Consider the following 17221-nt stretch of genomic DNA (forward strand, 5'->3'; position numbering starts at 1 on the left):
TTTCATCTGTATATTTTCTAAGTGGAGTAAAGAGCTGTTTCAATATCCTCCATTTTACTGGGTCAAAAATTTCCACAATAGCCTGATAAATACATGTTGAAACTGTCAAACAGTTTAAGAAATGAAGCATTTAAAAAGATAAAACTATTCCTTTTGTTACAAAACTTAATAATTTAGTGATTTATATACTTTTCCTGATAAGAATAAAAGGGGACAAACGATGTTTTAAATTGGAAATGAAATAATCAAACAAAATCACATTTATTTCAATAGCTCCAAGTGCAAATACAGCAAGTCATTACACAAAGTTTCAGGACACTGCTTTAAGTACAAAGAAAACTTGATATACAAACATGAAAGGGTAAATAGCAGAAATAAAGCTCAATTTTTTAAAAAGTTCAAGTAACCTGAAAACCTTTAGACTAAAATAGTCTTACATCAATTCATAAATGCCTTAATTTATAGATAACAGTGGTACATTACAATCAAAATGGACTTCCCAAAGAAAGAGTCACTTCAAACTGGTCAGCTCCAGATAAGAAGAAATTCCTGGCACTGGCTATTCTGGATTTAGCACTCACTCATACTGTACAGACTGGTATAGTTCAATCTATGGCATTTGATTTTTATGCAAATTCCCAAAAAGTATCTAAAGTTCAATAGGAGGCCAACACCACTACCAAGAGTTCCTGAAATGGTCACTATATATTTAAAAGGTTTAAAGACCAATTTTGGCTTTAGGCCTATGGTACAATGTGGGGGGAAAGACTTCAATTAATACTCCTTCCATTACTTAAATCCTTTTTGTAAGATTAGCAAAATGGCCCTTAAAACTTCCTCAAGAAAACTGTACTTAAATATATGAAAGCTCCCACTAGGAAATTAATTACAAGTTGTTAATATTCTTTTTAATCACTTAGTGGCCAAGTCATATGTATATTTCTGCTCCCCAGAAGCAATGTTAGCTACTAGCTTCAATTCAGGAAATGTGTATTTTCCAGAAGGTTTATATGAGATGCTTATTCAGTCTTTTTCTCAACTTTCTTCATCTTTTCATTGTAGGCATTAAATTGAGAGTCTGTTCCAAAAATTCTGTCCCACCATGTAAATGTTGAAGCATAGTTCCCGATGAAGTTCATATGGTGGAAATCGTGGTGCCGGGAGCCAGCGTAGAAAGGAATGAGGTTTAAAGGGTTGAGAGGAATGTCATAGCCGCTGAAATGAAAACGATAGAGATCATTAAGGAAGTAAACACACCTTCAGTAATCAGCGTGTTCACTGACCGTAATATGCTTGTTAACCATTCAAATAACATTTCACTGGACCTAAGTCACTTATTTCTGACATGTTTACAAAAGTTCACAGCAAATGGTACATACTCTAGAAACCACTTTCAGTAATTAAAGAAAAAGTTGAACAATTTATAGAATTTAATATTAATATTATAATCAGGAGATGAAGGAAGGATTATAGTAATGAATTCTTAGACATAGATTTTCATGAATTTTTTGTCTTAGAGGAATTTGCTTCCCAAAGTTTGTAACACCCATAATACTATGTACATCTTTTAGGAAAAGTTATACGAAATTAGTACCAAGCATTACAAAGGTTAAACCTGAGGATTACTGTTTTCCAACTTCTTTTTAGAGTACCTGTCTTTATTTCTAACTACAAGTCTAAAATCTGATATCTAAAATTATACCCATCTGAATCACCTCAATCCTTCCCTCCCTTGAGCAGGCTGAGAAGGAAGGAAGTAGAAAGGAGCAATGGAAAGAAAGAAAGAAGGAAACATCATCTACCACTTCTCTGCCTAAGACTAGAAGCATTAATTTCAATATTTTAATGATTCAGAAATAATTTCTAGAATTTTATATTCTGCTTTCACAGATGAAGTAAAAGCTACCTCCAAAATTCAAAAAATATATAATCATGTTTAAATAATGAATTAGGGTATTGTATTAGGCATTTGAAAAGGAATTAGATAGAAATAATTTTACCAAAAAATGCCTTCTAATCAATAAAAAGGAAGCATGTGAAATATGCACATAATATTTGTCAGTGGTGGGCAGAAATGTACAGAAAAATTTGGTGAAGGCTGTTTGTTTCAGGATTTTTTTTCAAGTAAGGGTTAGGCTTAGGGTCATTACAGAAGAATAAAATAATTGCTGTCCTGAATTACAGTATTTAACTGAATTTTTTATCAAAACCACAAATGTGTTTCTTTCAACAGTGTTTTAGGAAGACACTAAACTTGCTTTTCAAGTTTAAAAGCCATAAAAAAATAAAAAGCCAAAAGCCATAAAAAAATAAAACTGATAGATTTTACTATATAAAAATTTAAAACTTCTGTACTGCAAAAGAACCATCATGAGTTAAAATTGAAATGACAGATGGGAGAGAAAATATTTACAACATATGTAACAACCATGAAATTAAAAGATGCTTGCTCCTTGGAAGAAAAGCTATGACAAACCTAGACAGCATATTAAAAAGCAGAGACATTACTTTGCCAACAAAGGTCCACCTAGTCAAAGCTATGATTTTTCCAGTAGTTACGTATGGATGTGAGAGTTGGACCATAAAGAAAGCTGGGCACTGAAGAATTCATGCTTTTGAACTGAGGTGTTGGAGAAGACTCTTGAGAATCCCTTGGATTACAAGGAGATCAAAGCAGTCAATCCTAAAAGAAATCAGTCCTGAATATTCATTGGACGGACTGATGCTGAAGCTCCAATACTTTGGCCACCTGATTCAAGAACTGACTCCTTAGAAAAGACCTTGATGCTGGGAAAGATTGAAGGTAGGAGGAGAAGGGGATGAAAGAGGATGAGATGGTTGGATGGCATCATCGACTCGATGGACATGAGTTTGAGCAAGCTCTGGGAGTTGGTGATGGACAGGGAAGCCTGGCGTGCTGCAGTCCATGGGGTTGCAAAGAGTCAGACATGACTGACAGACCAAACTGAACTGAACTGAACAAAGCTTACACGTGAACCAAAATGTTGTAAGTCTCCCTGGTGGCTCAGGTGGTAAAGAATCTGCCTGCAATGCAGGAGAGACCTGGGTTCAATCTCTGTGTTGGGAAGATCCCCTGGAGAAGGGAATGGCTACCCACTCCATCCCTCAGTATTCTTGCCTGGAGAATTGCATGGACCGAGGAGACTGATGGGCTACAAACCACGGGGTCACAAAGAGTAGGACACAACGGAGTGACCAACACTTTCACTTTTTCATAATAGGTTATAAAACATATAAAACATATAACCTAACAAAAAGTAGGCAAATGATATAAAATGCTAATCAAAGAAAAAAACAGCTGTTGGTCAACAAGCACACAGGCGTGCAGCCTCACCAGTCCCTGGGGAACGCAGATCACAACCTGAAGGTTCTTTGCTTATGTCCAGGCTGGAAAAGGTATCAGAAGCAGGGAAAGCATTCTTGCAGGCTCCTGCTGGGCATGTAAAGAGGGGCCCTTTGGAGGGCAGTTTTGCAGTACTTCCAAAATTTTGTTTCGTTTTCCCAAATAACGCATGAATACAGTTTCCATAAAAATGACAACAGTTATAGACAAGAATGCAAAAAAAAGTCTATTATTTGAACTTTTTCCCAGCAATTATGTTCTTCTGTTTGCTTAAAAACAGTAACATTAACAAGGTTTAACTTCTCCTATTAGTCTACTTAGGAGAAAAGATAATCTCTGACAATGACTACGAGTGAGTAAAATGGGTGAAAGTGGTCAAAGGTATGAACTTCCAATTGTAAGATGAGTAAGCCTTGGGCATGTAATGAAGAGCATAGAGGCTGAAGTCAACAGTCCTGTGAATTTGAAAGTTGCAAAGAGAGTAAATCTTAAAAGTTCTCATCACACACAAAAAATTATAACAATGTATAAAGATGGATCAGCAATATATGTATGAAACCATTACACTGTATACCTAAAACATAATATGTCAATTACATCTCAATTAAAAAAAAATAAGAAAGATAATCTATGACCATGAAGAAAGGATATTTTATGATACCTTCTACCCGAATAGAAAGCAAACCTTACCTATGGACATCAATAGTCTCTATCAAACGAACAGTCACCCAGGCCCAAAGAAGAAAAACATGATCACATAAAAGCATGATTCCAATGAAAAATCCAGCTCCAAGAATTATGGTTTCCAGAGGATGTGCATATTCAGCTTCCATTCCAAATGGAGCCTAAAATAAGTAAGAATTGCTTAATATATTGTGATGACTAATTTTATGCATCAACTTATCTAGGCCATGGTACCCAGTTGCTTGGTCAAACACTAGTCTAGATTTGGTGTGAAGGTCTATTTTAGATGTGATTAATATTTAAATCGGTAAAGAGGATACTCCATAATGCAGGTGGGTTTCATTCAATCAGCTAAAGGCCTTAAAAGCAAGGACTGAGGCTTCCCAAGGAAAGAAGGAATGCTCAAGACTACCGTACAGAAAACCCATGTGCTTTCCAGCCTGTTGCCCATGGGAATTCAGATCCAGGCCAGCGTTTCCAGCCAGTTAGCTGCCCTACAGATTTCAGATTTGCCAGCCCCCACAATTGCATGAGCCAGTTCCTTAAAATAAATCTGTGTGTATGTATCTCCTATTGATTCTTGGGAGAACCCTAATATATATATGTATTTTAAATTTATTTGTGCATATCATTTTATTAAACTATATCCCTTCTATATGCTATGATAATACAGTCATCCCTCAGGATTCTAAAGGGATTGGTTCAAGGACCCCCATGGATACTGAACTTTAATAAAAAGGTGCAGTATTTGCACATAACCTATGCACATCCTCCCATATACTTTAAATCATCTACAGATTACTTACAAGACCTAATACAATATAAATGCTATGTAATTGTGTAATTGTTGTCAATACAATTTAAATGTTATGTAACTAGTTGCCCACTCAAGGCAAATTCAAGTTTTGCCTTTGGAAACTTTCTGAAATTTTTTTCCCAAATATTTTCAATGAGGGTTTGCAGAGGATGTGCATATTCAGTTGGTTGAACTCATGGATTCAGAACCCATGGATACTAAGGGTCAACTGTATATCTAGCCATAGCTCTATAAACATTAACAGTAATTCTCAATAAAGATATCTCTTTGTTTTTACCAAACATTAAAAGGCCTAGGGATGTCCTTAATATGATCTATTTTAATGGTTTGAGATAAAGGCATTAAAACAACTGGCTTGAATTCTAATTTTGGTTTATGCACCTGAATTTGTTCTGCCAAGAAAGGGATATTTGGTTTATCATATCAGGTAATCAGGATCAATGCAGAATGTACCAACGTAACAAATCTGACAAAGCTAACAACAAAGCAGTTCTGATTAAAAAAAAAAAAAAATCCCTGTTTTGTGGGAAGAAGTTAGCAATGAGGTGGAAAAGCATTAAAACTAAGTTGAAAATTGTTTAAAAAATTTAATGATTCAAGGTTTGTTGTTCTGGGATCCCACTTAAATGATCGTAACAGCATTAGAGCCTCCATCAAACTGCCAGGTACCCAGCTGTGTGAGGACAGTGCTCTGAATCAAAATATAAGAATGGATATTTTTCTTTCAGGCCTCAATTTACCACGAAATTAGGATAGTAGAAAAAATCTGTAGAACTAGCTTTGTGTCCATGTTTATGTGTGTGTGTATGCTAAACAATCATGCCAAAGGAAAATGAAATAAAAACATCACTGACAATTTCTTTAAGTTCAGATTTTTTTAAAAATTAACATTTTTGCCTCAAAGAGTAAAACATATATTAAATATAATTCTAACATACCTGAAACTCATGATGAATTTTATGAATGTATTTGTATATCCTTTTGTGGTGTAAAAGCCTGTGCAAGAAATAGTGCCACGTATCCTCGATCACTGCACAGCCAAAACATCTCGCCAAAAGCATGTACCTTTAGGATGAAAATACTGTAATGAGGATACAGTAACTTACTAAAACAATCTAGACTTTTACCTAGGATCACTGCTGGAGACACTGCATAAAATCAAATACCATCTTGACCCAACTGGTTATATTGATCAACAAATTCTCAAAACAATACATAGAGATACAAGCTAGATATATGATACCACCTGAAGAAGGGTTAAAGAGGCTGACCACCATACCAATTCTAATTAAAAAAAAAAAGTAAGTTATAAAGTCAGAGCTAAGAAACAAAACTCAAAATTTCTAGGCAAAGAGTAACACTGATAAAGGACTTACTATTAATAATAGTAAAATAACTTTCTTCTGCCAAAGAGAAGCATGTAAGTGCAATGGGCAAAAATATTTTATTTATATGGGAACAAATACACAAATTCTCTTACATGTTGCATATACAGTAATAGGAAAAGCACATATCTATATATTGTACATCTGTATTCAGGTTTAGTCAGAACAGAAAGCTAGAATACAAAAATTATTTTATAAACTTTACACTCATTTTTTTCATTCATTTTGGACTAAATGTAATATATTTTTTCTTGGTATAAGCCTCTGTATCCCATACATAATCATATAAAGGATGCCGTGGAAACTTCTGATGTAAGAAACTCACCCTCCAATAGGTATTAAAATATAGAAACACATAAAAATGGGAACATTTCAAGTTTCCACTATAGTTTTCTATATTTTAGTTACTTCAAAGTTAAGAACAAACATTAACCAAATGAAGAAAGAAGCTAATACTAAGGATATTTTAATTGGATGATAAACCATAACTGAGTATAAAAATCAAACCTTTATCTACATACCATCTTGGCATTGTTTCCCAATCATAGGGAATACTGAAATACTCTGTAAAATAGTAAGTTCCACAAATCAATGGAAGCTGGATACAAAAGTGATTAAAGAGAAGCACTTTAAAACATTTCCATTGGTTTTCCCATGTTTCTGGTTTATCCTATGGAGAAAAAAATTAAAACATTTAGTATTAGCCTCTGCTATCAGAAGTTTCACCTGAAAACTAAAAGTAAATTCTTAGCTTTTTCTCTAATGTTTATATGGGACCTGAAATTTATGTTATTTAATTAACCCCATGTTATGTGGATTCTATATTGTAATTGCCATGTTGCAGTAAGTTAGGCCCAGGAACTACGACACTCAGCCCCACCTTCTAAATTCTTGACAACTATTATCACTACTATATACAGATGAAGAAATTGTCAAAACTCAGGCCCAGGCATAATGGTCCCAACGATCTTTAAGCAACACTACAGAGCAAACCAAAGCAACACTACGGAATGAGTAACTCTTGTTTTTGCTGCCCGTGGATCATTTCCTTTTACCAGGAATTCCAGAGATGAAGACGTGTGTCATGCTACAATCACAGCTGAATTCTCCCAATTGCTGAGGCAGCTATACACACAGCATTGAAAGCCTTACTACACAGGTAAATCAACACCATTCAGTGGTTTTCATCCCCAGAAATAAGTGCATTTTCCTTCATACACATTGACAGAATTAGAAACTCTCTGAGCTGAAAGAACTCAGAAACAAATGTGTCCGGTGGTTCCCAAAGAACTGGCCACAGATGAAGTTCACAGATTAAAGTCAAATGAGGAAGTGATCAATGTAGAGAAATGTTCACAAAACTCCATCAGGATTATCAACTTGCTCAGCAAGCCATAAAGAAAAGTGAAAATGTGTTCAATTCAAAGGGTTGTACTTAGTTAAGAAGTGCTTTTGGTTTTACAAAAAGATAGTAATAATAAATAGTTATTGCTCTTTTAAATGTCCTTACCCCTAAATTCAGAAATCTGCAATGGAAACCACTGACCTCAGCAGAGGCCCAGAGGTCAACCACCTGGCCCAGGATCACACAGGCAGTTATTAGCAGAACTTGGGACTAACTAAAATCTAGGGTTCCAGTATTGTTCCTGAAATTCTTTAGAAGAGCTTCCTTCTCAGACAAAAAAGGAAGAGTTCAACTGGTAATCTGTCAGAGAGATGGTTCTAACCTCAGGGTCTCTGTGAAGCTCACATCTCAGTTTCAACAATAAAATGAGGGAATTAGGCAAGATTAATTTATAATTGTCTATTTCTGCTCTGAGCAAGATCTGACCTTGCTCCTCTGAACTTCCAGTCTGTGACTGGGGACCAAATAAATGAAAGATTCTGGCTTGGGTGGGAAAAGCCACTCTTTTCCCCAAAGAGCTATGTTTAAGTAACTGGTGATATCTTGGCTAGAATCTAACACTGATGTAGCTGTAGAAATTAAAAGAAAAAGAAATCAGTTATAACTAAAAAGAAATCACATGCTTTACTATTTATGAAGGTCACAGATTTCAGAAAGAATGCTTTTAATGTATAAATCCTTGAAGAAAATTCCTAGAGAATTATTAAGATGAAATAAAGAAAAAAAAATCCTGCAAGGTCTATTTCCTTACTTTCACAGAATATCACCCTTCCCCCCTAGCAAGCACGTACATTAACTGTCTATTCCATTTCAAAGCAGAATTTTTGGTGTTGCTCCACCAGCAACTTTTTTCTGTACTGTCAGTGTTTCAGGGTATCTGCCTTCAAAATGCATAAACCTGTAATTAACTTATACTGACTTACTGGCTTGTTTTTAAATGCTTTTATATTGTGAAAACTTGTATTGATTTATCTTTAGTTAATTTTATTATCAAAAAATCTCAAAGCAGAGACTTTATTGATTGTGAAACGCAAGAAACACATGCTAAGTACAGACTTGAAGGCTTTTGATCTCTGTTTTTAAGTAACTAGCTGTGAACTAGATTATTGCTTGTCCTTTCTTTTGTCACATTTTTCTCTGGAGTCTTCATAAAATCTTGACTGAACAGGCCTTTCTCTCTCTGAAAAAGTTACCACTTCTGACCAGTGACTCAACTGTAGAGGGCAGAAGGCAGAGAGGAATACTTTGGCCTGGACAGTCATAAAACCAATCAGCCCCATAAATAAAGCAGTGGGTGACCCAATGCAGTCAGAATTCCAAACATGCATGACAACTTAAGACATCCAAACACAATTCTGCCTTTCAAAGCAGGGCTTTTGATAAAAAAAGCATTTTGGAAATGTTGTGTCCTTTATTTACAGTAACAGGATACTCTCCTTTAGGCCACAGCCCTTTTAATTCCTTCTCCCTTTACTCTTTGTTCTTCCCTCCTTTGACCTGGAGTCTAGAAGCAGCTGGCCCCCTGCAGTATCCCCAGAAAGGATCAATGTTAGTAGTTGCTTAAAGTGAGACTCACCAGGAGAGGCTACAAAGTGAACAGACTGATTACAGAGGTTGTGTGTACTGAGTGCTGCCAGACATGAACTCAGCGAGTGCAACCAGTCTCCTTTGGATGCACATTCCCAAAATGCCTACTCTACATCAAGACTGTGTCCCCGAGTCTGAGTTTGGCATGACTTTTTGAAAAAAGTTAATAGTAAGCATTAGAAACTATTATAGGTTTACTAAGTGTTGACAAATTATTTCTTTCTCTAACAATATGGTACAGATTCCTTCCTGAGAACGGTGTCAAACTCTCTAGTTACAAGAGTTCATTATTTTCCCTATGTTTAAACCTGAGAAGATGTACCATATATGCAAGCTCTCAAGAAATACTTAGTGCACTGAAGCAAATACTGAGAAGTTAGGAACATCATCATTTTGGGGAAGATGACATGAATGCTGCAGAAATACCAAGCTATATTTAGAATAAAAACAAAATCTTAACAGTTTTGATCAAAGTCTTAGCATATTAACAACACTGAAGAGTTGAGACATCAAGGATTGTAGTGAATTGCAAAATAATACTCACGAATCCCCATAAGATTTCCTTCCAGCTAATTCAAAAATTACAATTTATATATGATAAAACTTCTCCATAAAGTGAGTATAAAGGGAGCATATCTCAACATAATTAAGGCCACAGATGATAAGTGCACAGCTAACATAGTCAATGGTGAAAACCTGAAAACATTTCCTCTAAGATCAGGAACAAAATAAGGATGCCCACTTTTATTCAACATAGTATTGGAAGTCTTAGATGCAACAATAGGACAAGAAAAAGAAACAAAAGGAATCCAAATTGGAAAGGAAGAAGTAAAACTGTCACTGTTTGCAGATGACATGAAAAATCCTAAAAACACCACGAGAAAACTACTAGAGTTTATCAATGAATTTGGTAAAGTTGTTGGATACAAAATTAACATATAGAACTCCATCAGATTTTTATACACTAACAATGAACTATCAGAAAGAGAAATTAAGGAAACAATTCCATTTCCCATTTCAACAAAAAGAATACCATACCTAGTAATAAGCCTACCTAAAGAGGTAAATGATCTGTACTCAGAAAACTCTTAAGACACGGACAAAAGAAACTGAAGATAACACAACTGGAAACATACATCATGTTCTTAGACTGGAAGAGCTGTTATACTGAATTGAATTATGATTAAAGTGACCACACTACCCAAGATAATCTGTAGAGTCAATACAATCCCTATCAAAACACCACGGGCATTTTTTTTAGAACTGGAACAAATAATTTTAATATTTGTATGGGAACACCATAAAACTCATAGAATACAACACATCACAACACCACCTTTTTAGATCTGTCTCCTAAAGCAAAGGAAACAAAAGCAAAAACGAACAAATGGGACCCTAATTAAACTTAAAAGCATGTTTTTCATAGCAAAGGAAACTCCTGACAACACAGGCAACTATTGAATGGGGCAAAAATATTTGCAAGTTATTTAATTTGCAAGACTGATTAGGGGTTAATATCTAAAACATAAAAACAGCTCATATAATTTGATATAAAAATAACCATAAGACTTGAACAGATATTTTCCCAAAGAAGACATACAGATGGCCAATACACACATGAAAAAATGCTCAACGTCACAAATCATTAAGGAAATACAAATAAAAATCCCAATGAGATATCACCTCACACCTGTCAGAATAGCTATTATCAAAAAAGACTACAAATACAAATGTTGGTGAGGGGGTGAAGAAAAAGGAACCCTGGTACACAGTTGGCACAAACGTAAACTGGTGCAGACACTGTGGGCAGTATGGAGGTTCCTCAAAAGACTAAAAACAGAATTATCTTATGACCCAGTAATTCCACTCCTGGGTATATATCTGAAAAAACACAAAAAAACTAATTAGAACAGATGCATGCAGACCATACATTCATCCCTGCATTCTTTACAATGGCCAAGATATGGAAGTGATCTAAGTGTCCGTCAACAGATGACTGGTGGGAGGAGACGGGGTATATCTACACAATAGGCTACTCAGCCATTAAAAAGAATGAAATTTTGCCATTTGCAACAACGTGGATGGACCTGGAAGGTATTACACTAAGTGAAATAACTCAGAGAAAGACAAATATGTATGTTATCACTTAGATGTGAGAAAAAACCCAAACGAATGAATAAAATAAGACATAGATTCAGATATTTGAACTAGAGGTTACAACCAGCAGCGAGAGAGAAGAGGGAAGCAGTGAGATAGAGGTAGGAGATTAAGAAGTACAAACTACTACATATAAAATAGATAAGTAACAAGGCTATTACTTCCTCATTACTTCCCTTTTACTTCCCTGTTACTTGTTATTTTCCTTGCTAGCTTCCCTGGTGGCTCAGACGGTAAAGGATCCACCTGTAATATGAGAGACCTGGGTTCGATCCCTGGGTTGGGAGGATCCCCTGGAGGAGGGCATGGCAACCCACTCCAGTATTCTTGCCTGGAGAATCCTCATGGACAGAGGAGCCTCAAAGGGGAGTTGCAAAGAGTTGGACACGACTGAGCGACTAAGCACAGCAAAACAAGGACAGCATAGAGAATATACCCAGTATTTCATAATAATGTTAAGTGGAGCATAATGTACAAAAATTCTGAATCACAATGCTGTACATCTGAAACTAATTTACTGTATATCAACTATAACTCAATAAGAAAATTTTTTTAATTAAAACTTATAAACTCAAATTAGATAAACATCACATCTATTGAAGGCACAATTCAACCAATTCTTTCTGAAACCTTATCAGTAATGATCTAGTGTTGTGCTGTGTAATATGGTAGCAACTAGAAGGAGAAGGCAATGGCACCCCACTCCAGTACTCTTGCCTGGAAAATCCCATGGACGGAGGAGCCTGGCAGGCTGCAGTCCATGGGGTCGCTAAGAGTCAGACACGACAGAGTGACTTCACTTTCACTTTTCACTCTCATGCATTGGAGAAGGAAATGGCAACCCACTCCAGTGTTCTTGCCTGGAGAATCCCAGGGACGGTGGAGCTTGGTGGGGCTGCTGTCTATGGGGTCGCACAGAGTTGGACACAACTGAAGCGACTCAGCAGCAGAAATGGGGCTACTGAACATTTTAAATACACCTAGTCTTAATTGAGATGAGCTGAAATTAGTGTAAAATATACACTAAATTTTTAACACTTATTGTAAGAATAAGAACACAATATATCCCATTAAATACTTTTTAATTTTGATTGCTTACTGAAATATAATTGAGATTTATTGGATTAAACTAAATACATTGTGAACATTATTTCCCCCTTTTTGTTACTTTTTAATATATTCTAGTAGGAAATTATGTATGTGGCTTTATTACATGTCTATTGGACAGCCCTGATGTACAGTCTATTTTCAGTTACAAATTATATTTACTTTAAAAATATTCAGCAAGACTAATGATAATATTCCAATGCAAGTATACTCACCTTTTGAATTTTGTATTTTTTCATGTAAGGTATAAATTGAAACAAAAATCCAGGTAAACAGAACAAGAAATAAAGGGCCTCATGAACTATGAGAGATCCCCACGTTGCAATCTGGAACTTTGTATAATTATTCAACATATAGTTCCAAGCATTTTTAAATGGTTCCTGCAGAGGATTCTCAGGCAAAAGTGAATCTACATATTCCACAGCCAAGGATGCAGAACTAAAGATGCTGATACTTTCATTTGTTGCCATTTTTCAAATCTTTGCAGACAGCCTTATTATTCTGTAAATATAAATAAATAAGTAAATAAGCAAGTGAAACAATAAAATTATAAGATAACAGTTTTTAAAATACTTCTGATTAATTTTTAAATTGCTAAAGGACTGCCAATCTCTCAGGTCCTAAACACGTGATTAAAAATACCAGTCTATAGGATGTCATCACCACCTCCATTTGTAGATAGGATTTAAAAGCCACATGTTAATGTTCAAGAGCAGCATCTAAAGAATAGTGGATAAGAAATTTCAAGCCATCTTTAAGAAGACTTATCAGTGTGGTCTCCCAGGAAAAACTTGTAATTTCAAAGAGCAATAGCTGGGTTTAAAAGTTATCACTTAAGAACCTATTTAGAAAAAGTCTGCCAAATATGACTACATAAATACTAAATATTTATAATCGGGAATAAAAAGACAACCATAAATAAAATCAAAGATCAAACAACAAACTGGAAAAAATATTTCCAAAAATTATGACAAAGGGCTACAATGAGTGCTTTAGAAAAAGCCTAAAAACCCAACAGAAAAATGACAGACTACTCACAGAAAGTTTACAGAAAAATAAACAAATACTAAGCAAATAAACAGCTCAGTTCGACTCAAATAGGAAATGCATCCTAAAACAAAAACTTAGTTTCCCAGTGTGCCTAGCAGTAACACTGTGGGGAAACCGGCCCCACTGTACATTGTTGATGGGAGGATTAGTTTATTCTTTGAGGAAAACAAATCACAGTATTTACTACAACTGCAAACAAATACATCTCTTGATCCAGCAATTTTCTCACTTCAGTACACAAAGATGTGCACACCAAGACTGAAGGAACACAGCAGGATGTCAGGGCCATCAACAAGAAATGAATTAGCTAAATTCTATCAGGTCCTTCCAAAGACACTGCCACCGAGGAGGAAGATCTACATATTCTACATAGAAAGACATCTCAGTGAAATAGCAAGTTGCAGAATGTATAGGAAGAGCCTCACCTACGTTTTTGTGAAAAGGTTATGTCTTTATCTATGCACTTTACGCATATATACATAGGAGAAACACACAAACTGAAAATGTGCAGAAACTGCATATGCACAGATGGTAGGGAGCGGTTATAAAGAGGAGAAAAAATTTACTTTCCATTTTATACCTCTTATAACTTTAATTTTTTCATGAGTATGTTTTACTTATAAATAAGCTTAATAGGTCACCAAATCAAAAAACAGAGAAACTCATTAAGAATGTCACTTTCCTAAAAACATTTACTGATGTCCCTAGTTTATGAATTATGACGGGCCACTCTAAAAATAAATATATTAAACCTCAGAAGCATTCTTAATATTGTTTAAAATGCTCCTTTGTCCTCGTGCACCACTCCATAACCCACTCAGCTATGGCCATCCCTTCCATAACACAGCTTTGAACTGTGCAGGCAGGTCCACTTAGACTTAGGTTTTTTCCAATAAACAAATTGGAAAAATTTGGGGAGATGTGTGACAATTTGAAAAAAACTCACAGATGAACTGCATAGCCTAGAAATATATAAAAAAAAAAAATTAAAAAGTTAGTTATGTCATGAATGCATAAAATATGAAACTGTGAAAGTGTCCATCTCTCAGTCGTGTCTGACTCTTTGTGACCCCATGGACTGTAGTCTGCCAGGCTCCTCTGTCCATGGAATTCTCGAAGCAAGAATACTAGAGTGGGCAGTCATTCCCTTCTCTAGGGGATCTTCCCAACCCAGGGATCAAACCTGGGTCTCCTCCATTGTAGGCAGATTCCAAATCTAATAATGTTGAATCAACACCACTTACTAGCTGTGTGGCCTTGAGCAAGTTAAGTAACTTCTCTAAGCCTCAGTTTTATTATCTGCAAAATGTAAAGAATAATAACAATAACTAGACGATGGGAATCTTTTCATGATGTACATGTATATCAAATTACCACAATGTACCTTTTGCTAACAGGACCTCAATAAAGTTGAAAAAATTAGGAATAACAATACAGTTCTTCTAAAGAGTTCAAGAAATAATACATGTGAAGTACTTATGTTGAGGTGACACATAAGCTAAAAGAAGCTAACAATTATTAAGCACTTTATATACACCAGTAACTTCCAAGAGTGTCACATGCTCTCTATATTATAGACTTGACTCCTTACCACAGCTTCAAGGTAGGCACTTTTATTATTTCCATTTTACAGATAAAAACTAAGGTTTAGAAAGATTAAGTAACTTTCCCAAATTACAAAAACACTAAGTGGGGGAGTCTGTGCTCTCATTCATTATATCATACTGTGATCCTAAGTAATAAAGCCCACAAAAAATAGTATAGTAAGAGGGGAATAATTCTCAAAGTTCACCCAAGCCTCCTGAAAGAGTATTCCATATAGGCTATCTTCATTTTCAGATTTCACATCCATTCTCTAGCAATTACAGTTAGTTTTGTATTCTAATTAATGCACTGAATTTACTCGTACTAAATAAAATCACTAACTTTCCCAGCTGCCAGATCCAACAAAAATATTTTGGAGTTTATTTTATCTGGCCCTTCTGGAAAATTTGATACTTCTCACCTTGATATACCCGCCTTTCTCACTTCTTGGGATTCACATGTATTCACTCTGATTTAACATGTGGTACTATTTGTAGCCCCTGTGCTTCCTGCTGCTCTCACCCCTGACTTCAAATCATAAAATCTAGGGAGGAATGCAAAGAAGTAACAAGACTGTCACAACAACTGTGATAAGAACAATAAAGGGTTGGAAATATAAAACAGAGAGGCCCGGGGAACAGATCCTAGAGAAAGAGGCATGTAAACTCAAACCTGGAGTGTGGAGGGAAGGCAGTTAAATCTAATTTAACTAGATTAAAAGAGAGTGAAGTAGGCGGGATGGGGTTGATGGGTGGTTTTGAGCAGAAGAAATATCAGTTCTAGAGACTCAACCAGGAGATAAGAAAGGATACAGCACTTTCCCATTTAGTACGTCCGTGGTACAGCTTTTGAGAAAGAAAGGCTGAAGAATTGAGGCTGAACAGTTTCCCAGAGATGCTTGATCTACTCTTTCCAACTATTCTAGATTGTCAGGAGTGATCATATCTGTTCCCTGTTGTGAGAATATGTTGATATCCTCTCTCTTTCTCTAAAACCCCAGGTTCTGATTATCCAAAAGTATACTGGCCATCTCCAATTTAGGCAGTTTGGAGGCATGGCAAAGCCAACATGTCCCAAATTAGGCCACTCCTTGCAATCCTGCCCACATACTCCCTCCTACCTACTTTAACTTGGTGAACTGATGCCACTACCTAGTTAGTCATCTAGGACAGAATATTCCAGATCTCTCTCTCTGCTGCCTGGATTAAGTCTTCAAACACTTACCCAATTTAGAAACAACTGGTTTAATTAACATTCAGGAGTTTACTCTCTAGATTTAAGGGAGGGAAATGGATACACTACTGCCAACTGAACAAAAGCAAAAAACAGGTATTAAGGAAGAGAGGAGAGGGGAGATAACAAGTGAATTTTCTTTCTTTTTTTCATCCTTGCACAACTGGATTGACTTGAGGTCTGCTACAGACTCAGAAAAACAGAAATGTAGTCGTCTGTGGATCCCCCTAGAAACTTTGAAGTTTCCCTGTCTCTGAGACCTGCCAGCAGTGCCTGGCCTTTGCCCGGCCCGGACGCCTGGCACCTCCAAGTGTGCCCTTCTTAAGCCGTCCCTCTAAAACACGAGGCCAGCAATCATGTAAATAGCAGACAGGGTTCACCCCTTCTGCAGACCCTTAGTTTCCGGGAGCGCCTCCCCACAGATGAAACACCTGGGCCTCTGCTCTCCTTTACTCTCAGCTTTCCGCCCCCACCCTCCGTACTGATACACGAAACCCTCTGACTGTCCTCCGCTTCGGGCCTCTCTGGCCACGAAACAGCATCTATTGCCGGTAGAGCCCTCTGCCCGATTGCTACTCATCCTTTAGAACCCTCCCAGGACGCCCTTCCCGCCCGCGCGCCCCGCCGCGCATACAAACAGATCTTGCTTCTTCCTTCCGTAGAACTCTGGTCACTCTGTCACCCTGTGCTGTGAGCACTGCCTGGCTCCGACATTAAGAGATCTCATTCGTTCCCACCCATACCCGCCGCCAGCCGTCCGTCCTGGCCTCTGTAGGCGGGAGCCGACCGAAGTACCTCCACCCCGGTCGCTCACCTTGCGCGCTACCCAGTCTGCCGCCGCCGCCTCC

At 36.6% G+C, this 17221-nt stretch overlaps 1 protein-coding gene across 3 annotated transcripts; it reads right to left on the reverse strand.

Moving 5' to 3' along the window:
- Positions 1–223: 223 nt before the first annotated feature.
- MSMO1 (methylsterol monooxygenase 1) lies at positions 224–17221 on the reverse strand. 3 transcript variants are annotated; one of them, XM_081543914.1, is made up of 6 exons: positions 17188–17221; positions 12722–13007; positions 6772–6920; positions 5804–5930; positions 4055–4209; positions 224–1215 (listed from the first exon to the last, which is right to left on the reverse strand). In XM_081543914.1, the coding sequence occupies exons 2-6, from the start codon at positions 12974–12976 to the stop codon at positions 1020–1022; spliced, it is 882 nt and encodes a 293-aa protein (XP_081400040.1). In that variant the 5' UTR covers positions 12977–13007; positions 17188–17221; the 3' UTR covers positions 224–1019. The 3 variants fall into 3 exon arrangements, with proteins under 3 accessions (XP_081400040.1, XP_081400042.1, XP_081400041.1); XM_081543916.1 differs by having other exon boundaries at positions 17117–17221; XM_081543915.1 differs by having other exon boundaries at positions 17008–17221.

This window comes from Giraffa tippelskirchi, chromosome 11, assembly GCF_054371585.1.
Source record: "Giraffa tippelskirchi isolate mGirTip1 chromosome 11, T2T-mGirTip1v1.2.pri, whole genome shotgun sequence".
NCBI classification, from domain to species: domain Eukaryota; kingdom Metazoa; phylum Chordata; class Mammalia; order Artiodactyla; family Giraffidae; genus Giraffa; species Giraffa tippelskirchi.

Coding starts and splice junctions, on each gene's coding strand:
- MSMO1 (XM_081543914.1), bottom strand. CDS start 12,976: ATGGCAACAAATGAAAGTATCAGCATCTTTAGTTCTGCATCCTTGGCT. Junction 6,921..12,721: donor AAAAATACAAAATTCAAAAG/GTGAGTATACTT, acceptor TTTTCTCCATAG/GATAAACCAGAAACATGGGA. Junction 4,210..5,803: donor AAATTCATCATGAGTTTCAG/GTATGTTAGAAT, acceptor TACTTATTTTAG/GCTCCATTTGGAATGGAAGC.